Source organism: Entelurus aequoreus, linkage group LG05 (assembly GCF_033978785.1).
Source record: "Entelurus aequoreus isolate RoL-2023_Sb linkage group LG05, RoL_Eaeq_v1.1, whole genome shotgun sequence".
In the NCBI taxonomy this organism is placed as follows: Eukaryota; Metazoa; Chordata; class Actinopteri; order Syngnathiformes; family Syngnathidae; genus Entelurus; species Entelurus aequoreus.
The window spans coordinates 80,285,163-80,310,758 of NC_084735.1; the positions used below are offsets into that span (position 1 = coordinate 80,285,163).

General features: G+C 36.8%; 1 protein-coding gene across 2 annotated transcripts in view; it reads right to left on the minus strand.

Moving 5' to 3' along the window:
• LOC133651091 (neural cell adhesion molecule 1-like) overlaps window positions 1-25,596 on the minus strand; it is an 881,445-nt gene that overhangs the window by 434,911 nt on the left and 420,938 nt on the right. For both annotated transcript variants that reach the window (XM_062049028.1, XM_062049029.1), the window contains exons 3-5: window positions 7,219-7,293; window positions 1,726-1,935; window positions 1,503-1,646 (exon numbers count right to left, since the gene is read on the minus strand). In XM_062049028.1, coding sequence (XP_061905012.1) covers window positions 1,503-1,646; window positions 1,726-1,935; window positions 7,219-7,293 — 429 coding nt within the window. The remainder of the gene's footprint in view (window positions 1-1,502; window positions 1,647-1,725; window positions 1,936-7,218; window positions 7,294-25,596) is intronic.

A 25,596-nucleotide genomic window follows, 5' to 3' on the forward strand; every position in this document is an offset into this window, starting at 1 on the left:
TGCTTGTATTATCTTTAACCACCTTTAAGTTGTTAACAATATTAACTATATGTGTTAAACATGCTTGTATTATCTTTAAACACCTTTAACTTATTACCAATATTAACTATATGTGTTAAACATGCTTGTATTATCTTTAAAACCCTTTAACTTGTTAATAATATTAACTATATGTATTAAACATTCTTGTATTATCATTAAACACCTTTAATTTATTAACAATGTTAACTATATGTGTTAAACATGCTTGCATTATCATTAAACACCTTTAACTTGTTAACAATATTAACTATATGTGTTAAACATGCTTGTATTATCATTAAACACTTAACTTATTAACAATATTAACTATATGTGTTAAACATGCTTGTATTATCTTTAACCACCTTTAAGTTGTTAACAATATTAACTATATGTGTTAAACATGCTTGTATTATCTTTAAACACCTTTAACTTATTACCAATATTAACTATGTGTGTTAAACATGCTTGTATTATCTTTAAAAACCTTTAACTTGTTAACAATATTAACTATATGTATTAAACATTCTTGTATTATCATTAAACACCTTTAATTTATTAACAATGTTAACTATATGTGTTAAACATGCTTGCATTATCTGTAAACACCTTTAACTTATTAACAATATTAACTATATGTGTTAAACATGCTTGTATTATCATTAAACACTTAACTTATTAACAATATTAACTATATGTGTTAAACATGCTTGTATTATCTTTAACCACCTTTAAGTTGTTAACAATATTAACTATATGTGTTAAACATGCTTGTATTATCTTTAAACACCTTTAACTTATTACCAATTTTAACTATATGTGTTAAACATGCTTGTATTATCTTTAAAAACCTTTAACTTGTTAACAATATTAACTATATGTATCAAACATTCTTGTATTATCATTAAACACCTTTAATTTATTAACAATATTAACTATATGTGTTAAACATGCTTGCATTATCATTAAACACCTTTAACTTGTTAACAATATTAACTATATGTGTTAAACATGCTTGCATTATCTTTAAACACCTTTAACTTATTACCAATATTAACTATATGTGTTAAACATGCTTGCATTATCTTTAAACATCTTTAACGTATTAACAATATTAACTATATGTGTTAAACATGCTTGCATTATCATTAAACACCTTTAACTCATTAACAAAAACATATATTTCATAAATAAGTAAATATACATTATATATATGAATGAGGTAGACCCCCACGACTTGATCAATTGAAAAGTAGCTCGCCTGCAGAAAAAGTGTGAGCACCCCTGGTATATATGTTATATTTTATAGTGCTATATTTAGTCTATTTATACCTGCATTGTCCTTTCCATCCTTACACTTTCCATCATTGTAACTGAGCTACTGTGTGGAACAATTTCCCTTGTGGATCAATAAAGTTTGTCTAAGTCTAAGTCTGAATAACGGAGACAGAAAAGAAAAAAGTGAACATGTGGTAGCTTACCGTCTTTTTCCACCTTGATGATGTAGCCCTTGTGCTTCCACAGGATGAAAGGCGGCGGCGATCCGATCACGTCGCAGACGATGTCGGCGTCATCGCCCTCGTTGAACTCCTGCGGGCTGGGAACGTTCTTGAAGGTGATCTTCTCTGAAAGCGGCCGAGGCAAAGCACGCGTGAAGGCGTCAGTCGGATCGAGACCGAGGTTGCACGCGGGTGGAGGACTTACGGAAGATCTTGACTTGGACCGTGGCCTGCGCCTCCTTGTCGCCGCTCCTGGCCACGCACTTGTAGATGCCGGCGTCGTCCACGTCGGCGTGGTAGATGATGAGGGCCGAGCTGGTCTCGTCGTTGCGGTTGACGTGGATGTCGGGGTTGTTCGGCAGGATCATCTCCCCGCTGGGCTTGTACCAGTCGATGTCTTTGGCGTCTCCCACCACTGCGGAAAAGGTACGTTTTTGTGTCGATAAAATGCAGATTCATACCTAACTAGCTAACAAACTTGACCTGATTTACTAAGATCCAAGTAGTGTGTGAAAAAAATAAAATAGCGTGTAGCAGGCACAGGACATTGAAGCAACTTGTTGAATTAGGTCCTGACTAGGACTAAAGATAAAGGTGAAGCTATAGCACTGTGCTTTAGACATGGCTAGCTAGTTAGCGGCTAACGTCCATCCGCAGTTTTCAGTGTTTTAGCTACTTCTAAATCACTAATCCTCGCCTCCACGGCGACAAATAAAGTAAGTTTCTTACAAGTATCATCCCTGCAGGCGAGGAATGGTTAAACATGCTTCACTACACACCGTAGGAGGATACGATAGCTCACCGGCGTCACCGCTAACAAGCTGGTGCTTCACAATGTAAACAAACGCCATGGGTGGCATCCACTGTAATGATACCAAGTACACGAGCGTATCTCGTCGATACTACTATGATTACGTCAATATTTTTTATAAATCACAAAAAAATGTTTTTCCGTTTTTAAAAAAAAAATTCCTATTATGTTTATAAACTCAGGAAATACATCCCTGGACACATTAGGACATGAATTATGACCAATGTATGATCCTGTAACTACTTGGTATCGGATTGAGACGAAATCCACTTTTCACACGTTTTAGTACAAGCAAACCTTTCGTGAATCGGGCCGTTTGTGTGGAAAAATGCAGAGTACTACTCAAACCTTGTCTCTTCTTCGTCAAAAAGTCTGGATTTTTTCCGTCAAAAAGTCTGGATTTTTTGTAAATGTCAAAAAGTCTGGATTTTTCTGTCAAAAAGTCGGGATTTTTTCTAAGTGTCATAAAAATCTGGATTTTCTGTCAAAAAGTCGGGATTTTTTTCTGAGTGTCAAAAACTCAGGATTTTTTCTTCCAAAAAAATCAGGATTTTTTCTAAGTGTCAAAAAAATCTGGATTTTTTTCTATGTGTCAAAAAAATCTGGATTTTTTTGTAAGTGTCAAAAAAATCTTAAATTTTTCTGTCAAAAAAATCTGGATTTTTGCTGTCAGAAAAATCTGGATTTTTTCTGTCAAAAAATCTGGATTTTTTCTGAGTGTCAAAAAAATCGGAATTTTTTCTGTCAAAAAATCGGGATTTTTTCTGTCAAAAAATCGGGATTTTTTTTGTCCAAAAATCGGGATTTTTTTCTAAATGTCAAAAAAATCTGGATTTTTACTGTCAAAAAGTCTGGATTTTTTCTAAGTGTCAAAAAATCTGGATTTTTTCTGAGTGTCAAAAAATCGGAATTTTTTTCTGTCAAAAAATCGGGATTTTTTCTGTCCAAAAATCTGGATTTTTTTCTAAATGTCCAAAAAAATCTGGATTTTTAATGTCAAAAAGTCTGGATTTTTTCTAAATGTCAAAAAGTCTGGATTTTTTCTAAATGTCAAAAAGTCGGGATTTTTCTGTCAAAAAATCTGTTTTTTTTCTAAGTGTCAAAAAAATCAGATTTTTTTCTAAGTGTCAAAAAAATCTGGATTTTTTCAAAAAAATCTGGATTTTTTTCTATGTGTCAAAAAAATCTGGATTTTTTCTATGTGTCAAAAAAATCTGGATTTTTTCCATGTGTCAAAAAAATCTGGATTTATTCTAAGTGTCAAAAAAATCTGGATTTTTTCCAAGTGTCAAAAAAATCGGGATTTCTGTCAAAAAGTCGGGATTTTTTCTGAGTGTCAAAAACTCAGGATTTTTTTGGGTCAAAAATTTAGGATTTTTTCTAAGTGTCAAAATATCGGGATTTTTTTCTGTCAAAAAGTCTATATTTTTTCTAACTGTCAAAAAGTCTGGATTTTTTCTGTCAAAAAGTCGGCATTCTAGCTCGAGTTGCTGACCAAACAAACATTTTTTTTCATACCACACAAATAATGAATCTGTGCAAATTTGTCATCAACATTGCAACACATAAAATACATCAAAAAAACTATTAAAGTTTAAGTTTTTAATATATATATATAATTTTTTTTTAATTACTGGATTAAATATTCTAATTGAGAGTTTCATGATCTCGAAACCCCGAATTTCCACTGGATGCAGAACGGCTGCAGAACGGATGCAGAACGGAAGCAAAACGGCGCGACTATGACGACGTACTCTTTCCAATTAAATTCAAGTCAAAGTGTCAGTTCCCACCGCTACTATTCCGCATTTGTGCGCTAAATATGCGCAATGCTTCTATATTTGTCAGTCGCCGCAACACGGCGGTTCAATGTTGCTAAAAATCTGCTTGTGTCAGACAGGAAGTCGTGCGCAAACACAAAATGTACAGTTAATAGATGTGATCAATAATGGCCAATCTTACTCATGGATGTTCAGCATCGTAATCGGATAAGCATAAAACACTTTGAGTAAAAACTAGTAAATCCTCTTGAGAGCAAGCGTCCTCTGGAGTGGACATTTGGCCTTATAATGCAAAACATAAATGACCACAGCAGAGGTTTTTTGTTATGTCCCTGCTCTTTTATTTGCTGTGTGAGGCAGCGAGCTCTTCACCTCCGATGTATTAAAGATGGAAACCACTGAGCTCCACAAATTATTTCTAGCGACGAGTGGCCAAGATAAAGAATTCCTGTTCTTTAAGGATTGGTCCCGTTCACATTTGAACCGATACAGTTCCAATTCCCAGTATTGGGAAGACCACTACTGGTAATAAACGGACCCATTTATTGTACTTGTGTGTGTGTTCATATATATATATATATATATATATATATATTTTATTTTTTTATTTTTTTTTATAATAAAATCACATTTTTGCAACATTTAAAAATAAGCTGAATTCGAAAATTGCTGTCATGTTGTTAAATCTTGTTTTATCATCACATTTCTGAGTCTCATTTGCAAGTATGACATTAACAATTCCAGTTTTAGGCCAAGTCATAGTTTATCCACTGTTGTTTTGTTATTTTGTTGCGCCCTAAAAGTATTAATACTGTAAGTGTTGTACTTATCACGCACCGGCTGCTTTATTGTAACTTAGACTTAGACTTAGACAAACTTTATTGATCCACAAGGGAAATTGTTCCACACAGTAGCTCAAAGGATGGAAAGGGTAAGGATGGAAAGGATAATGCAGGTATAAAGTAAACTAAAAATGTACCATAGTAGCAATATAAAATATAACATATATGTAATATTTACATATTATATATACAGTATATAATATATACTGATATATTATATTTAATATAATATATACAATATATAACAAATCCCAATTACCATGTACAATATTACAGTATATGTAACAGCTGCAGCAAAAAACGCGCATCTTGATTGTAGTTATCATTACCACATTTGCAGGTGTTGAAATCGCCATTTAAAATTGCTAATGCTAATGAGCAGCATGTTAATAGCAAAGCTAATTTATAATAGCATCAAGCTTGCACATTTTTGTAAAAGTGAAGCCTTACTTTACTTACGTTGGAGCGTTTTTTGAGACCGTTTCTCCGTTGGCATTGAACTTTGCAACATTACCTAGAGCAGGGGTGTCAAACTCATTTTAAATCGGGGGCCACGTGGAGAAAAATCTACTCCCAAGTGGGCCGGACTGGTAAAATCACGGCACGATAACTTAACAATAAAGAAAACTTCAGATTGTTCTCTTTGTTTAAAAATAGAACAAGAACAATCTGAAATTGTAGAAATCATAATGTTGTTGGGTTTTTTTTACACTTACATGTTGCGGTTAATTGTCGTTATTTATGTTTTCTGAATACATTATATGATAATGTTCATCAGTCAACTCATTGGTGTTAATTTTGAATCTATCAAGATTAAAAAATTATAGCAAAATCCAATTACAGAATGTTATTTATGTAGTTTGATCATTTTCCTCGACTGATGTATTAACATCATGTGGTTTAATTCAGTGGTCCCCAACCTTTTTGTAACTGTGGACCGGTCAACGCTTGAAAATGGACCGGGGGGGAGGGGGGGGGGGGGGGTGGGGGGTGGTTGGTTTTTTTTTTGGCCATAAAAAAATACAATCATGTGTGCTTACGGACTGTATCCCTGCAGACTGTATTGATCTATATTGATATATAATGTAGGAACCAGAAATATTAATAACAGAAAGTTTATAATTTATCATAAACAACTCTTTTGTGTGAATTAGTGTGAATGAGTGTAAATGGGGGAGGGAGGTTTTTTGGGTTGGTGTATGTTGTGTTTTTTATGTTGATTTAATAAAAAATAAAAAGTAAAAATATATATATATTTTTTTAATGTTTTATTTATTTCTTGTGCGGCCCGGTACCAATCGATCCACGGACCGGTACCGGGCCGCGGCCCAGTGGTTGGGGACCACTGGTTTAATTTGTACATATGTAGCATCATCTACAAATTTACAAATAATTGTTATTGCGACATCCAGTGGACACATTTAGAACAGCTGTTTCTTTCATTCAACAATTTCAGGTTCATTTTTATACTTAGCAAACTCATCCCGCGGGCCGGATAAAAAACTGTTTGCGGGCCTGATCCGGCCCTCAGGCCGTACGTTTGACACCCCTGACCTAGAGGTAATTTGTCGGAGTTCGCTCTCAGTGCTGCTGGAGTGATCGCCAAGTGCATGACTGTTGGATTTTACCTGAATCGGATTTGGTTGGCGCCAATAAAGTATCGGATTCGGTACCCATCTCTACTGAACTTCAAGTATCTTGAATCTTTATGTCATATTTGCTATTTTTAAAGTGGTAAAGTCGTTTTTTTCAAAACGCCAAAAACATACGTTAGAAAGCTCTGTGAGCATTTTCGGAGCTTTGGGAAAACTGGAATGAAGACCACATTCCTTTCCAGCAGCCGGCGCATATTCCAACAGGAAGCCAACAGCAATAAGACTTGAGGAGAAATGACAAAGATTTGCTTCGGAAACAGTCCCAACTGGGAGGAAACCATGTGGCGCCGGAACGCACCACGTCCGGCCCAGGTGTGGGATGGCGGTGCATAGAGGCCTCGCCTGACTGCTTGCATGACTGCGTTTTGAAAGAATAACTATGAAGTGCAACACTGCGTCCATTGTGCAGGTCTGGAAGTCGACGTTTTTAGAATCTGACCAAGCGTACGTTTAATTTACAGTTCTCAGTGACACGTGCGATCCCCCGACAAACATTGGCGTGGACTTGCGTGGTAACGCAGACACCGCATGCAGGACCAAGCTACCGTTTCCCTGTCACCACTCATAGCTTTTTTGAAGCCATCCACGCAGCTTCGTGAGTGCTCTTACCTTCGCACAGGAAAAACTTGGAATCTCCTACGCTGATCTGCCCTTGCGGTGGTGTGATCTGCACCTGGATGGCAGCTGGAGGTAGAGAGAGAGAGGGGGAGAGAGAGAAAAAAATGCATAAATACATATGTCCGCAAAAAGGCAAGTTTGTGTAGAAAGATCAAGGACAAGATGATGGACAGGCAACGCGAACATTACGAGCTAATAATTCATATTAGGAGTTTTTTCTTTGCCTCCGTCGCCAAGGTTCTCGCTAATGCGGGCTTATGTTTGATGTATAGGAGACGTAGGGTATCGGTCTGATATCAGCAAAAACACAAGATTTGGATCTGCATCTAAATAGCATCCACATGTCCTCCAATAAAGCCACGTGTTATGTACAAAAAGAAGGAGATTCATATGGCCCCATGCATTGCAGGTTACCTGACACATGAAACGTGACAGATTTGGGGCGTGCACTATCCACTTTGCCCGCCAGATGGCAGTAGAGCGGTGAATATCTTAAAAAATGTTTTCTGGCAATTCCAACTTTTTTTTTTAACCACAGAGTCAGTTGCTATGTAGAGTGCCGCTTTCCATTATTTTCAGCAGAATGCATTGCAAAATGATGAACCCCCATCTTCTTCTTGCGCAAGATCCACCCAGGAATGGGGTCATATAAATCCCTTTCCTACTGGAAATATATATATATATATATATATATATATATATATATATATATATATATATATATATATATATATATATATATATATATATATATATATATATATATATATATATATATATATATATATATATATACATATATATATATATACTACCTCACATATATGCATATGTACACATACATACATACATACACATATACATACAGATAAATATACATATATATACATATATTTTTATTGATAATTTTTACATAGCCTAGGAGCTAGCAGCTGCACAGCAGCTAAGCACACAATAGCACACAACCCAGACATATGAGCAATATTGCAGTCTAAAACAGTACATTTGTCAATATAATATATAATCAAATACTTATAGTTGCATACTACTTACAAATACAAAGTCTCTAAGGCATTAGTGTATCAAAAAGTATCCAGTAACAAACGTGTCCGCATCATGAGCTCAACTGAATTAATTATTATGACCACTGGATGCCGGCAATTTAATGAAAGAGAGCATAAATCTATTCCAGCTGGTTAATTATAAATAGGTTAGTGTTCTCAGAGAACCAATGTTCTCTGCTTGACTAATTTCACTTGATCAAACCTTTTGTAACATTCCACACTACAAAACAATAAAAGTTTGTGCTATGATTTGGGTGGATATTATGTCAGATGAATATCGATATCGTCCAATACTCAAGGCTCCAATATCGGCATCGTATCGGAAGTAGATAAGTTGCATCGTGACATCCCTATGATAAGCGTTTCTTCAAAAGAACATTTGTTATGAATCCGCACTACAGTACTGTGAATCAATACAATTTACTTGTGGAGTTAGTTTCAGCTAGTTGTATGTAAAATAATCCATAAAACGCGTATGTAGGGTTGGATACCTTTCACATTTGAATTGACACAGTACCTGGAAATTGATGCTCAACAATTCCAATTTCCAGTGTTCATATGGTAATAAATGTGGATTTTTTCAATCGCAAAAAATATATTTTTAAATGTTTCTTTTCAAAATCAACATGTTTTAACAACGAGCTGATTATGATAATGTACTGTCCAGTTGTCTTACAGTGTATCTTGTTTTCTTACACTTATGAGTCAGAGGTGTGTTGCTGTAGTTCGGAAGTAGTCTCTGCTTACCGTATTTTCTGGACCATAGGGCGCACCGGAGTATAACAAGTCCCGTAACAAGAAGATAGAGAAAAATAAGAAGCTTATCGACTACGGTGTTGGTACGGACTACGAAGGCGGACGCGCACAATTTTTCAGAATTTATGCAGATCCCAAATGCAGATCAGCAGGTACCAGAAAGTAAGAAAACTTGCTTTTGCATAATATTACGAAACAAAACGCCAGATAATGTCTTACCTTGTACACACACCATAATAATACTCTTATGTTGAAGCACAGTACAATCAATCAAGCGGTGCGGCTTCATAGCTTACCAAAGTCGTACTAAAACATTTTGATCGATTTTTGAGCGCCGTGCGTAATGTTCTATATTTTCAATGGAACATATAAAATGTTGGTGTTGTTTACTTGAGTCATATTGTAATCATAGTGCAGTCTACACGTATCTCTTATGTTTGACTGCCATTTACTGGTCACACTTATTATTACACTATGTACCAAATAAAATGGCTTTGAGGTCGGTAAGCAAAAGCAGAATTATTCTGTACATTAGGCGCACCGGGTTATAAGGTGCACTGTCGAGTTTTGAGGAAAAATGAAGGATTTTAAGTGCGCTTTATAGTCCGGAAAATATGGTACCGTATTTTTCGGACTATAAGTCGCAGTTTTTTTCATAGTTTGGCCGGGGGTGCGACTTATACTCAGGAGCGACTTATGTGTGAAATTAACACATTACCGTAAAATATCAAACAATATTATTTAGCTCATTCACGTAAGAGACTAGACGTATAAGATTTCATGGGATTTAGCGATTAGGAGTGACAGATTGTTTGGTAAACGTATAGCATGTTCTATATGTTATAGTTATTTGAATGACTCTTACCATAATATGTTACGTTAACATACCAGGCACGTTCTCAGTGGGTTATTTATGCCTCATATAACGTACACTTATTCAGCCTGTTGTTCACTATTCTTTATTTATTTTAAATTGCCTTTCAAATGTCTATTTTTGGTGTTGGGTTTTATCAAATAAATTTCCCGCAAAAATGCGATTTATACTCCAGTGCGACTTATATATGTTTTTTTCCTTCTTTATTATGCATTTTCGGCCGGTGCGACTTATACTCCGGAGCGACTTATACTCCGAAAAATACGGTACTTATTTCACACCAGTTGTTTATCATAACGTGCATCTTAGATGTAGTTTTCATTTCCTAATTTGGAAGTGTTGAAATCGCCATGTAAAATCGCTGATGCTAATCGGTAGCATGTATATGGCATATCCAATGTAAATGAGCAACGAGCTAGCGCACTTATATAAGACTTGCTTATATAAAACTTGCCACACTGTGGACTTCTCAGGATTTGTCAACAATTCCATGCAAACGTTAGACCAGTGTTTCTCAACCTTTTTTCAGTGATGTACCCCCTGTGAAAATGTTTTTAATTCAAGTACCCCCTAATCAGAGCAAAGCATTTTTGGTTGAAAAAAATACATAAAGAAGTAAAATACAGCACTATGTCATCAGTTTGTGATTTATTAATTTGTATAACAGTGCAAAATATTGCTCATTTGTAGTGGTCTTTCTTGAACTATTTGGAAAAAAAGATAGGTTTTTACTTATATTTATAAAGGATTTTTGAATTGTTGCTATTTTTAGAATATTTAAAAAAAAAATCTCACGTACCCCTTGGCATACCTTCAAGTACCCCCTAATCAGAGCAAAGCATTTTTGGTTGAAAAAAAGACACAAAGAAGTAAAATACAGCACTATGTCATCAGTTTGTGATTTATTAAATTGTATAACAGTGCAAAATATTGCTCATTTGTAGTGGTCTTTCTTGAACTATTTGGAAAAAAAGATAGGTTTTTACTTATATTTATAAAGGATTTTTGAATTGTTGCTATTTTTACAATATTTAAAAAAAAATCTCACGTACCCCTTGGCATACCTTCAAGTACCCCCACTGCGTTAGACAACGTGGAAACGTGCATTACCGCCCTCTACAGGACCTAAGTGGAACAGTGCCAAGCCTGTAGGTGGTTAGTTAACATGCGCGGTGTGGATTTCATTTAGAGCCTAATTTCTGAGGCAATTTGAGCTAATAAGTTTGCAATATAAACTTTCCACCCTGGTACAAATAGAGGCGAGCATTGTAAATCTGGGGGAAAAAAAAAATCAGGATGTAGACTTACTTTCTTTTTTTCTTTTCTTTTTTTTGCAGTTAGTCTACCATAAAAAAGGAACATAACTCTGTCGGTGGGGACTGTATATGCGGTGCATACTAAGCAGAGTGCGGCAAAAAAGATATATGTTCATCAAAGAGCATGTTTGAGAGCCGTTTAGTTTAATTACATCAAACTTGGCCTCGTCTAACCTCCTGGACTGGATTGTTTGGCCGGGCGCAGACATAAACAAGAAGGTCGAGACCTTGTTGAGGAGAGGGTCTCGCTCCACTCGCTCAACCCACTCTGTTATGACCCGGACCTGAGCGAATACACGACCAGAACACTTGTTTGGACTCCTGAGGCAAGCATTGCATGCTGGGAGAACACCACCTGGAGCAGCTTGTACAGTAAATATTAACTCTTGGGCATTGGTGTATTTGTCTCCTGTATTTGCTGATATAGTGTCCAGAGAGTCTATTAGGGCTAGGGTATTTTAGGGAGAAGGACTTTACTTATTTATGTAGCTTTTCTTACAACTTAAAACACATTTTATAGTCGTAAACATACTGTAATAATACATTCAATTTATATAGCTTTTCTCGGGATTGGGTCTCAAAATATTAATACAACTATCATATTAATTAATCAAAATAATACATTCAAAACACATTTCTCAAATGTATATATTTATTTTAAAAAATGACTATATTTACAGTACTTAACAGTATAATTTGCACCTCTTTTTAAAGGAAACAGGGATCTTTATTTACTTAACTGCACAAAAGAGGAGGAATAACAAATGTTTACACTAATATACATTGGCATTTCTCAAATGCCGACAATTCCATACATACATTTCTCAAATGTCTATATTTAGCCTCGGATCTGAGCCGAGGGTGTCACTGTGGCTTGTGCAGCCCTTTGAGACACTTGTGATTAAGGACTATGTAAATAACTGTTGGTTGATTGGTGATTAAAAATATAAACAAATAATTAATATTGTAATAATTCAAAAATAAAACAACTTTACTACCGATGTCTTCAAATAATAAATATAAAATAAAAATAAAAATGACATTTAAAATAAAAATATTAACATAATTTAAATGATTAAAACTCATTTATAAATCTAAAATTATTATACAACTACACTATCGGTTTATTTAAATGACAATTGAAACATCAATATAAGAGTTATGATGAAATCACAAAATACAAATATATTTTAAATTATTATAATTAATTTATATTTCTAAAATAAAAATACAAACACTAATGATTTTGTTAAAATAATTTAATAAAATACATTTTAATAAAAAATATAAACATATTTCATTTATAATTCTAAAAGAATAAAACTATAGTATTGGTGTCTTCAAATAATACATATAAAATCAATATAAAAATGACATTTGAATGCTAAAAACATATTAACATAATTTAAATTAGTAAAATTCATTTACAAATCTAAAATTATTATAAAACTATACTATTGATTTATTTAGAAAACAATTGAAATAGAAATATAATAATTAATCAAATAAAAAAATACAAACATATTTTAACATATTATAATATCTTTTTATTTCTAAAATAACAAATACACTATAATTTAAAAAATAAATTTTAATAAAAAAATATGAACATATTTAAATGAGTATAATTCATTTATAATAAAAAAATAAATACAACTATAATATTGATTTATTTAAATAATGAGTTAAAAGTATGTATTAAAAATAAAATAACAACGACATCTCCATCTACAAAAACTGATAGCTGAAATAATGAATAAAAACAGGTTAAACTAATGGGTTTGAATCCATATAAAAAGTAATGATGTGGAGAAACATCTGCAGACTGAGCTGAACCAATTTGGACCACAAAATGAAACGCATTATAGCAAGCTAAGAGCGAATGACACGAGATTGTCTTAATAAACTGAGGCTGCGTGGGTGCTGCTGCTTTAAGTAGCGCCAATTGTTTGCTACAACGTTTTTATCAGAGTACAGACCGCTGTTTGAGCAAATTTGGTATTTTCAGCCAAGTGAATAAGATCCAAGCACGAAAAGAAGAAACACATGTGCGTGAGGTGAGAAAACAACAATCAAATAAATAGTCCTGGTTCACTGATTGCAAACACGACTTTTAGAGGCCCTCTGCAAAGATTGATTTTTTTCCCCTCAGCTTCGACTGACTCAATCACTCCGAGGTGCTCTTACTCTTTGTGCGGATTTCTTTGAAGGTCCGACGCCGTAAATCACAGATTATACTTTAACAGGAACCCTTTATCTCATAGCAACAGACACAAAAACACGGAGTGGACAGTAAGACGTCAAAGGCTTCATAAGGACACCTCTCTTTCTTTCTCACCACGGAAGGTGAAGCACACTCACGGAACTGAAATCTGATCCCATAGAGGTCCTGCTGAGCATTCTGGTATTTTGACACAAGCGCGAGCGATTGAGTCCGTTTAGCCTCGGTTTTCTCACCGGGAGCTTCATGGGAATGCTCGACGAGAACTCCCGTTGTGATCCCGCCACAATGAGACGTGGACGTTTCCCAGCCAAGTCATCGCATCGTAGCTTTAGTGCCTTTTTTTTTTTTTTTACAAGGACGAGGCCAGACAAAATATTATTCTTAATAGTTTAGGAATTTTTACAAGACAAGAACAGGATTGTTGTTCCCGAACTCCACACCAAGGAGGTCGAGTTTGTATCGTTTGTTAGTTCGCAGGATGACGCAAAATATAGCTAACCAGCACTTTTGAACACAATTGAAAAACCAATAGTTCTTAAAGGCCTACTGAAATGAATTTTTTTTATTTGAACGGGTATAGCAGATCCATTCTATGTGTCATACTTGATCATTTCGCGATATTGCCATATTTTTGCTGAAAGGATTTAGTATAGAACAACGACGATAAAGTTCTCAACTTTTGGTCTCTGATAAAAAAAACCTTGCCCCTACCGGAAGTAGCGTGACGACACCGGAGGAAGGACTTCTCACGTTTTCCTATTGTTTACACAAGCAGCGAGAGAGATTCGGACCGAGAAAGCGACGATTACCCCATTAATTTGAGCGAGGATGAAAGATTCGTGGATGAGGAACGTGAAAGTGAAGGACTAGCGTGCAGTGCAAGACATATCTTTTTTCGCTCTGACCGTAACTTAGGTACAAGCCGGCTCATTGGATTCCACACTCTCTCCTTTTTCTATTGTGGATCACAAATTTGTATTTTAAACCACCTCGGATACTATATCCTCTTGAAAATGAGAGTCGAGAACGCGAAATGGACATTCACAGTGACTTTTATCTCCACGACAATACATCAGTGAAGCTCTTTAGCTACTGAGCTAACGTGATAGCATCGGGCTTTACTGCATATAGAAACAAAACAAATAAGACTCTGACTGGAAGGATAGACAGAAGATCAACAATACTACCAAACTCTGGACATGTAAATACACGGTTAATGCTTTCCAGCTTGGCGAAGCTTAGCAATGCTGTTGCTAACGACGCCATTGAAGCTAACTTAGCTACGGAACCTCGACAGAGCTATGCTAAAAACATTAGCTCTGCACCTACGCCAGCTCTCATCTGCTCATCACGACCCGTGCTCGCCTGCGTTCCAGCGATCGACGGTACGACGAAGGACTTCACCCGATCACCGATGCGGTTGGCGGCCCGGACACGGAGGAAGTCAAGGTGAGGTCGTTCGGCTAGCGCGTCTGCTATCCTCAAAGTCTTCCTGGTTGTGTTGCTGTAGTCCGCCGCTAATACACCGATCGCACCTACAACTTTCTTCTTTGCAGTCTCCATTGTTCATTAAACAAATTGCAAAAGATTCACCAACACAGATGTCCAGAATACTGTGGAATTTTGGGATGAAAACAGAGCTTTTTTGTATTGGATTCAATAGGTCCGAATACTTCCATATCAACCGTTGACGTCACGCGCATACGTCATCATATCTAGACGTTTTCAACCGGAAGTGTGGCGGGAAATTTAAAATGTCACTTCATAAGTTAACCCGGCCGTATTGGCATGTGTTGCAATGTTAAGATTTCATCATTGATATATAAACTATCAGACTGCGTGGTCGGTAGTAGTGGCTTTCAGTAGGCCTTTAATTACTCTGTAAGACATGTTAAAAAAACAATACTGTGCCACATTTTTCAGGGTTTGGTGAAGGACTAGTTTTTTTTTTACTAATTTAAAAAACATAAAATCCACCAAACTCCCAAAGTCCAGTAAGGAAGGGATTTATACGGCTCTATTTGTCGACATAGGGAATTGGGTGGTGCGCTATTCACTTTAGCCCCCAGACGGATATCTTACGAATATCTTACAATGTGTTTTGTGGCAGTTCCAACTTTATACACAGAGTCAGTTGTTTTGTAGAGTGGCGCTTTCTATCATTTTCGGCAGACTGCCTTGCAAAAGGACTAACCTGTTCTTTCCTCTCACGCAAGATCCACCCTGGAATGAGGCCATATGTAGGTATGTGTGTAAAATATACTAAATGTATTCATTTCAATTAAACCAATGTTATCAGATAGGTCTTGTCAAGTCGATTTCAGTGATAGACGTATCGTTTTCCTGTGATAAATATTAAGAAAGTTCTGAATGTTTTTTTGCCCGGTGAAAATGCACTAAATCATGGTCAATTTCTTCAATACAAAGTCAATGGGGCTCCAAATTTTAGGTGTAATATTTTTGTTAAAAATGTCCTAACTTTCTTAACATTTACCCCAGGGGTGTCCAAACTCTATAAATATATATATATATATATATATATATATATATATATATATATATATATATATATATATATATATATATATATATATATATATATATATATATATATATATATATATATATATATATATATACTACCATTCAAAAGTTTGGGGTCACCCACACAATTTTGTGGAATAGCCTTCATTTCTAAGAACAAGAATAGACTGTCGAGTTTCAGATGAAAGTTCTCTTTTTCTGGCCATTTTGAGCGTTTAATTGACCCCACAAATGTGATGCTCCAGAAACTTAATCTGCTCAAAGGAAGGTCAGTTTTGTAGCTTCTGTAACGAGCTAAACTGTTTTCAGATGTGTGAACATGATTGCACAAGGGTTTTCTAATCATCAATTAGCCTTCTGAGCCAATGAGCAAACACATTGTACCATTAGAACACTGGAGTGATAGTTGCTGGAAATGGGCCTCTATACACCTATGTAGATATTGCACCAAAAACCAGACATTTGCAGCTAGAATAGTCATTTACCACATTAGCAATGTATAGAGTGTATTTCTTTAAGGTTAAGACTAGTTTAAAGTTATCTTCATTGAAAAGTACAGTGCTTTTCCTTAAAAAATAAGGACATTTCAATGTGACCCAAAACTTTTGAACGGTAGTGTATATATATAAATATATATATATATATATATATATATATATATATATATATATATATATATATATATATATATATATATATATATATATATATATGCATAATGGATATATAGTTAATCATTTATATTTGGATATTAATAGTATGTGAAAGTTCGACTTCTACCTTTTCACTTCCGTGACAACCTCCTTAAAGTTTTGTAATCAATCAGAAATATCAAGCAGCTAAAATGTGCCAAACATGGATAAGTGTGTAGAGTGTTTTGCATTTTTCCCCACCATGTTTTGTAATGGATTTAAACAAATATTTTTACGGTGCATTGATGTATTTTTATAATGTCCACAAAGGTCATTGAGCAGGTTGTGTTATGCGTGACTATGTCTTTTGACATTTTGTGTTGTTTGTATTTATATTTGTTTTTGCACCATGACTAGGGCAGGTTGTTTGCATTGGGTCACATAAGTACATGTAAGCATAATTAAAGGTCACTGACCTGAATAACTCACATTGTCCAGCAGATGGTGACACTGTAGCAGCATCAAACTTGTTAGACTATTTAAATAATTGCAACCACCACCAGAAGGTCTTATCTTTGTCCATGTGATGTCAGATGAAACAAAAATGGAGCTGTTTGGCCACAATACCCAGCAATATGTTTGGAGGAGGAAAGGTGAGGCCTTTAATCCCAGGAACACCATGCCTACCGTCAAGCATGGTGGTGGTAGTATTATGCCCTGGGCCTGTTTTGCTGCCAATGGAACTGGTGCTTTACAGAGAGTAAATGGGACAATGAAAAAGGAGGATTACCTCCAAATTCTTCAGGACAACCTAAAATCATCAGCCCGGAGGTTGGGTCTTGGGCGCAGTTGGGTGTTCCAACAGGACAATGACCCCAAACACACGTCAAAAGTGGTAAAGGAATGGCTAAATCAGGCTAGAATGAAGGTTTTAGAATGGCCTTCCCAAAGTCCTGACTTAAAACGTGTGGACAATGCTGAAGAAACAAGTCCATGTCAGAAAACCAACAAATTTAGCTGAACTGCTCCATTTTTGTCAAGAGGAGTGGTCAAAAATTCAACCAGAAGCTTGTGGATGGCTACCAAAAGCGCCTTATTGCAGTGAAACTTGCCAAGGGTCATTTAACCAAATATAAACATTGCCGTGCATATACTTTTGACCCAGCAGATTTGGTCACAATTTCAGTAGACCCATAATAAATTCATAAAAGAACCAAACTTGTAAGTACAAAGTGCACGGCACAGTTTTGTCACTGCCACGATCAGGAAGAAAACGTAAGCTATCACCTGCTGCTGAGAGAAAATTGGTCAGGATGATCAAGAGTCAACCGAGAACCACCAAAAAGCAGGTCTGCAATGAATTGGAAGCTGCTGGAACACGGGTGTCAGTGTCCACAATCAAGTGTGTTTGGGGTGACAAAACAAGTGTGTGCTCCAATCACTCGATCACAAAAAAATAAGAGTTGTAGAAATGATTGGAAACTCAAGACAGCCATGACATCATGTTCTTTACAAGTGTATGTAAACTTTTGACCGCGACTGTATTAGCGAGCTAGTTGCCAGCTCGCTATCAACAATGTTAAACTGTGTTATTTAAATATCTTAGTGTTACACGTTAACAATGTTTAAATAATTAAATGTTGAAGCCTGAAAATTAGAAATATCGGCCGATAATGTCGGCCTGACGATATTATCGGCCGATAAATGCTTTAAAATGTAATATCGGAAATTATCTGTATCGTTTTTTTTATTATCGGTACCGTTTTTTTTTTTTACATTTTTTTTTTTTTTATTTCAACATAAACACAAGATACCCTTACAATTAGTGCACCAACCCAAAAAACCTCCCTCCCCCCATTTCTTTCTGTTATCAATATTCTGGTTCCTACATTATATATCAATATATATCAATACAGTCTGCAAGGGATACAGTCCGTAAGCACACATGATTGTGCGTGCTGCTGGTCCACTAGTAGTACTAACCTTTAACAGTTAATTTGACAAATTTTCATTAATTACTAGTTTCTATGTAACTGTTTTTATATTGTTTTACTTTCTTTTTTATTCAAGAAAATGTTTTTAATTTAGTTATCTTATTTTTTTTATTTTTTTTTAAAAGTACCTCATCTTCACCATACATGGTTGTCCAAATTAGGCATAATAATGTGTTAATTCCACGACTGCATATATCGGTTGATATCGGTATCGGTTGATATCGGTATCGTAATTAAAGAGTTGGACAATATCGGAATATCGGATATCGGCAAAAAGCCATTATCGGACATCCCTATATATAATATATATACACATAAATATATATATATATATATATACATACACATATACATGTATATATATATATATATATATATATATATATATATATATATATATATATATATATATATATATATATATATATATATATATATATATATATATATATATATATATATATATATATATATATATGTAACTGTTTTTATATTGTTTTACTTTCTTTTTTATTTGAGAATTTTTTTTAAATTTATTTATCTTATTTTATTTTATTAATTTTTTTAAAAAAAAGGACCTTATCTTCACCATACCTGGTTGTCCAAATCAGGCATAATAATGTGTTAATTCCACGACTGTATACATAGCGGTATCGGTTGATATCGGTATCGGTAATTAAGAGTTGTACAATATCGGAATATCGGCAAAAAGCCATTATCGGACATCCCTACTGAAAATCCTTGCTATCACGTCATGATTGCAACAAAAATGGCAGAAAAACAGTCGCTACGTGACTGAGCAAATGTTGGTTCCCTGCTAACGTTATAAAAGCACATGGAGCCTGGCTCTCGCACTGTTTGCTTTCCAGGTTGGAGGTAGATACAAAGAAAACATCATATCCATTTCCACCCTGGCGTAGACACCGTAACTTCCCCCCCGACTAAGACAACCGGCCAGAAAAGCCACTGATCATATCAGCTAAAGACAACAATAAGGATCGCCATTCCCTGGGACATTTTCCGAGTCAGCAACCTGGAAATAGCCACTTGTGTTGCCGTCTCCGAGGATGGAGAGGCTGCCGAGGCTCATGTGTCAAAAACATGTGGCCGGGGTGGGGGGAAAAACGGCAGAAATAACGGGAAAGATGCTAGCCCACAGTGCCTTCCCTCCCACAGGTGCTGTTAAATCACTCCGATCACCTTACATGACCCACGGAAAGAAAGCCAAAAAGGTGTTTAACTCCACGTTTTAGTTGGAATACGCACTACACAAGCAAAGCAAAAAAATGTATTTTGAGCCGTGGGATCAGAAAATAAACCAGAACTGCAGGGTTGTAAAAGCCAGGTATCTGTTGTTTGTTTATTAAGATGGATATGTACCATGAGAGTTGTTCATCAAACGATCACGTTCTAATAATAAGCTATGCTTAAAGGCCTACTGAAATGAAATGTTCTTATTTAAACGGGGATAGCAGATCCATTCTGTGTCATACTTAAACATTTCGCGATATTGCCATATTTTTGCTGAAAGGATTTAGTAGAGAACATCGACGATAAAGTTCGCAACTTTTGGTCGCTGATAAAAAAAGCCTTGCCTGTACCGGAAGTAGCGTGACGTCGCAGGTTGAAGGGCTCCTCACATTTCCCCATTGTTTACACCAGCAGCGAGAGCGATTCGGACCGAGAAAGCGACGATTTTCCCATTAATTTGAGCGAGAATGAAAGATTTGTGGATGAGGAATGTGAGAGTGAAGGACTAGAGTGCAGTGCAGGACGCATCTTTTTTCGCTCTGACCGTAACTTAGGTACAAGCTGGCTCATTGGATTCCACACTTTCTCCTTTTTCTATTGTGGATCACGGATTTGTATTTTAAGCCACCTCGGATACTATATCCTCTTGAAAATGAGAGTCGAGAACGCGAAATGGACATTCACAGTGACTTTTATCTCCACGACAATACATCGGCGAAGCACTTTAGCTACGGAGCTAACGTGATAGCATCGGGCTTAACTGCAGATAGAAACAAAATAAATAAGCCCCTGACTGGAAGGAAAGACAGAAGATCAACAATACTATTAAACCATGGACCTGTAACTACACGGTTAATGCTTTCCAGCCTGGCGAAGCTTAACAATGCTGTTGCTAACGACGCCATTGAAGCTAACTTAGCTACGGGACCTCACAGAGCTATGCTAAAAACATTAGCTATCCACCTACGCCATCCCGCATCTGCTCATCAACACCCGTGCTCACCTGCGTTCCAGCGATCGACGGCGCGACGAAGGACTTCACCCGATCATCGATGCGGTCGGCGGCTAGCGTCGGATAGCGCGTCTGCTATCCAAGTCAAAGTCCTCCTGGTTGTGTTGCTGCAGCCAGCCGCTAATACACCGACCCCACCTACAGCTTTCTTCTTTGCAGTCTTCATTGTTCATTAAACAAATTGCAAAAGATTCACCAACACAGATGTCCAGAATACTGTGGAATTTTGAGATGAAAACAGAGCTTTTTTGTATTGATTCAAAGGTGTACCAATACTTCCGTTTCAACGATTGACGTCACGCGCATACGTCATCATACATAGACGTTTTCAACCGGAAGTTTAGCGGGAAATTTAAAACTGCACTTTATAAGTTAACCCGGCCGTATTGGCATGTGTTGCAATGTTAAGATTTCATCATTGATATATAAACTATCAGACTGCGTGGTCGGTAGTAGTGGCTTTCAGTAGGCCTTTAAATAACAGGGGAAAAAATGGCATAACTTCTTCAAAGTTAAAGAACAAACTAGCACTGTTAGCTCCTGTTAAGACCTTGCGGGTATTGATTGATTGATTGATTGAAACTTTTATCAGTAGATCGCACAGTACAGTTCATATTCCGTACAATTGACCACTAAATGGCAACACCCGAATAAGTTTTTCAACTTGTTTAAGTCGGGGTCCACGTTAATCGATTCATGGTATTGTTACAAAACGAGCCAAGTATTAACAGGATCCGTGTAAAACTGTAATTTGTGTTCTGTTCAATTCTTCGGACCAAACCTGTTCGTCAAACAATCTTATTCTGTTAAAAAAAGTAGACTTAAATAACAGCAGAAAATTGTGTAACTTTGTCAAAGCTTTTAGCCCATGTTAAGATCTTCATTAATGTTACAAGCACACAGAATTGTAATGAGATCCAAAAAACCTATAACTTGTGTTCCGTAGGAAAAATGTACAAACCCCAAAACCAGTGAAGTTGGCACGTTGTGTAAATGGTAAATAAACACAGAATACAAGGATTTGCAAATCCTTTTCAACTTATATTCAATTGAATAGACTGCAAAGACAAGATATTTAACGTTCGGACTGGTAAACTTTGTTATTTTTTGCAAACATTAGCTCATTTGGAAATTGATGCCTGTAACATGTTTTAAGAAAGCTGGCACAAGTGGCAAAAAAGACCGAGAAAGTAGAGGAAAGCTCGTCAAACACTTATTTGGAACATCCCACAGGTGAACAGGCTAATTGGGAACAGGTGGGTGCCATGATCGGGTTTAAAAGTAGATTCCATGAAATGCTCAGTCATTCACAAACAAGGATGGGGCGAGGGTCACCACTTTGTCAACAAATGCGTGAGAAAATTGTCCAATAGTTTAAGAACAACATTTCTCAATGAGCTATTGCAAGGAATTTAGGGATTTCACCATCTACGGTCTGTAATATCATCAAAAGGTTCAGAGAATCTGGAAAAATCACTGCACGTAACATTGAATGCCCGTGACCTTCGATCTCTCAGACGGTACTGCATCAAAAATCGACATCAGCGTGTTACATGGGCTCAGGAACACTTCAGAAACCCACTGTCAGTAACTACAGTTGGTCGCTACATCTGTAAGTGCAAGTTAAAACTCCACTATGCAAAGCGAAAGCCGTTTATCAACAACACCCAGAAACGCCGCCGGTTTTGCATGGGCCCGAGTTCATCTAAGATGGACTGATGCAAAGTGCAAAAATGTTCTGTGGTCTGACGAGTCCACATTTCAAATTGTTTTTGGAAACTGTGGACGTCGTGTCCTCCGGACCAAGGAGGAAAAGAACCATCCGGATTGTTATAGGCGCAAAGTTGAAAAGCCAGCATCTGTGATGGTATGGGGGTGTATTAGTGCCCAAGACATGGGTAACTTACACATCTGCGAAGACACCATTAATGCTGAAAGGTACATACAGGTTTTGGAGCAACATACACTACCGTTCAAAAGTTTGGGGTCACATTGAAATGTCCTTATTTTTGAAGGAAAAGCACTGTACTTTTCAATGAAGATAACTTTAAACTAGTCTTAACTTTAAACAAATACACTCTATACATTGCTAATGTGGTAAATGACTATTCTAGCTGCAAATGTCTGGTTTTTGGTGCAATATCTACATAGGTGTATAGAGGCCCATTTCCAGCAACTATCACTCCAGTGTTCTAATGGTACAATGTGTTTGCTCATTGGCTCAGAAGGTGATTAGAAAGGTGATTAGAAAACCCTTGTGCAATCATGTTCACACATCTGAAAACAGTTTAGCTCGTTACAGACGCTACAAAACTGACCTTCCTTTGAGCAGATTGAGTTTCTGGAGCATCACATTTGTGGGGTCAATTAAATGCTCAAAATGGCCAGAAAAAGAGAACTTTCATCTGAAACTCGACAGTCTGTTCTTGTTCTTAGAAATGAAGGCTATTCCACAAAATTGTTTGGGTGACCCCAAACTTTTGAACGGTAGTGTATGTTGCCATCCAAGCAACGTTATCATGGACGCCCCTGCTTATTTCAGCAAGACAATGCCAAGCCATGTGTTACAACAGCGTGGCTTTGTAGTAAAAGAGTGCGGGTACTAGACTGGCCTGCCTGTAGTCCAGACATGTCTCCCATTGAAAATGTGTGGCGCATTATGAAGCCTAAAATACCACAACTGAGACCCCGGACTGTTGAACAACTTAAGCTGTACATCAAGCAAGAATGGGAAATAATTCCACCTGAAAAGCTTCCAAAATTGGTCTCCTCAGTTCCCAAACCTTTACTGAGTGTTGTTAAAAGGAAAGGCCATGTAACACAGTGGTAAAAATGCCCCTGTGGCAACTTTTTTGCAATGTGTTGCTGCCATTAAAGTCTAAGTTAATGATTATTTGCCAAAAAAAAATTACGTTTCTCAGTTGGAACATTAAATATCTTGTCTTTGCAGTCTATTCAATTGAATATAAGTTAAAAAGGATTTGCAAATGTGAAGTGAAGTGAAGTGAATTACATTTATATAGCGCTTTTTCTCAAGTGACTCAAAGCGCTTTACATTGTGAAACCCAATATCTAAGTTACATTTAAACCAGTGTGGGTGGCACTGGGAGCAGGTGGGTAAAGTGTCTTGCCCAAGGACACAACGGCAGTGACTAGGATGGCAGAAGCGGGGATCGAACCTGCAACCCTCAAGTTGCTGGCACGGCTGCTCTACCAACCAAGCTATACCGCCCCAAATCATTGTATTCTGTTCTTATTTACGACTTACACAACGTGCCAACTTCATTACTTTGGGGTTTTGTAATTAAAACATTTTTTTATTAGCCCAACAAAACAACTTACATGTTTGTATTTTTTAAAACTCCAGATATTATGCAAACAAAAAAAAAGGAAAAACAATGGTGGGTGTACACCAGGAAGAAAAAAAACATGTTTTTTAAATCTTACTAACGTTATCTTTTTCTTACAAACGTGCAAAAATAAATTGAAATCCCAAGTATTATTATAAACGCACTAAATTTGAAGAGAATACGTACAAAACTGTGACTTGGGTTGTGCTCAGCATAAACATTTCGGACAACTACAGTTCCACCTTGCTGGGAGTCCATTACACGAGTGCAGAACGCAGACAAACTATAACCCTAATAAACCACTTGGTAAAGTTACAAACAAACTTTGATGCTGTCCACCATATTGCCAGCAGCTAATTAAACTCCTGATTAGCGACTCCGAGTGTTTGAGCGCCGGCAAAAACCTGCATGCTTCCCATCCTCCAGGAGAGGATTATGGCTCACCGCACACAGGCTTTAAGCATCAAAGCGACAAAGTTGTTTCATTCCAGAACACAAATATTTACACAGCACCTCGTTACCGTAGAAGCAATTGGACGCCGGCTACGAGTCGACTCGGCTCGTTAGCATGGGGGCCGCTTGAGAGCAAACACTCTCCGCAGGCCGGCGGGGACGTGGCCGTCAAGGGGACAGACGGCGACGCGAGTACTCACGATCTCAATACGCCGGGAAAAAAACAAACAGGCCTGTGGATATTCGCATTTTTTGGGGGAAAACACGTCATTTTTTGCTATTGCGGCCTTACAAATTAAGTACTTTTCTTACAAGGGTCATCCCTCCAGGATGAGGAATAGCTGAACATGCTCAGTGGCGTAGTGGTTAGAGCAGGGGTCGGCAACCCGCGGCTCTGGAGCTCAGCTACATACATGCCGACCCCCCAGATTTTCCCAGGAGATTTATGGATCTCAGTGTCTCTCATAGGTAACTCCAAGGGAAAAATAATCCTACTTACACTCTAATTACTAAATAAAGGGCGTGCCCCAATTGCACTGCAGTAATTGTCTTCTATAGCATTTACATACAGCGTGCCAGCCCGGCCACATGTTGTGTGTTATTATTACTTGCACACACAGGAGACAGCAAAGCATACTTACTCATCAGCCACACAGCTTACACTGACGGTAGCCGTATCAAACAACTTTAACATTGTTACGTTACAAACCCACACCAAAAAAAGAATGAAAAACACATTTCTGGAGAACATCCCACCGTAACACAACATAAACATAACACAACCATTACCCAGAATCCCATGCAGCCCTAACTCTTCCGGTCTAAATTATACACCCCCGCTACCACCAAATCCCCCCACACATCAAACCCCCCCTCTCCGCGTTGGTTGAGCGGAAGAG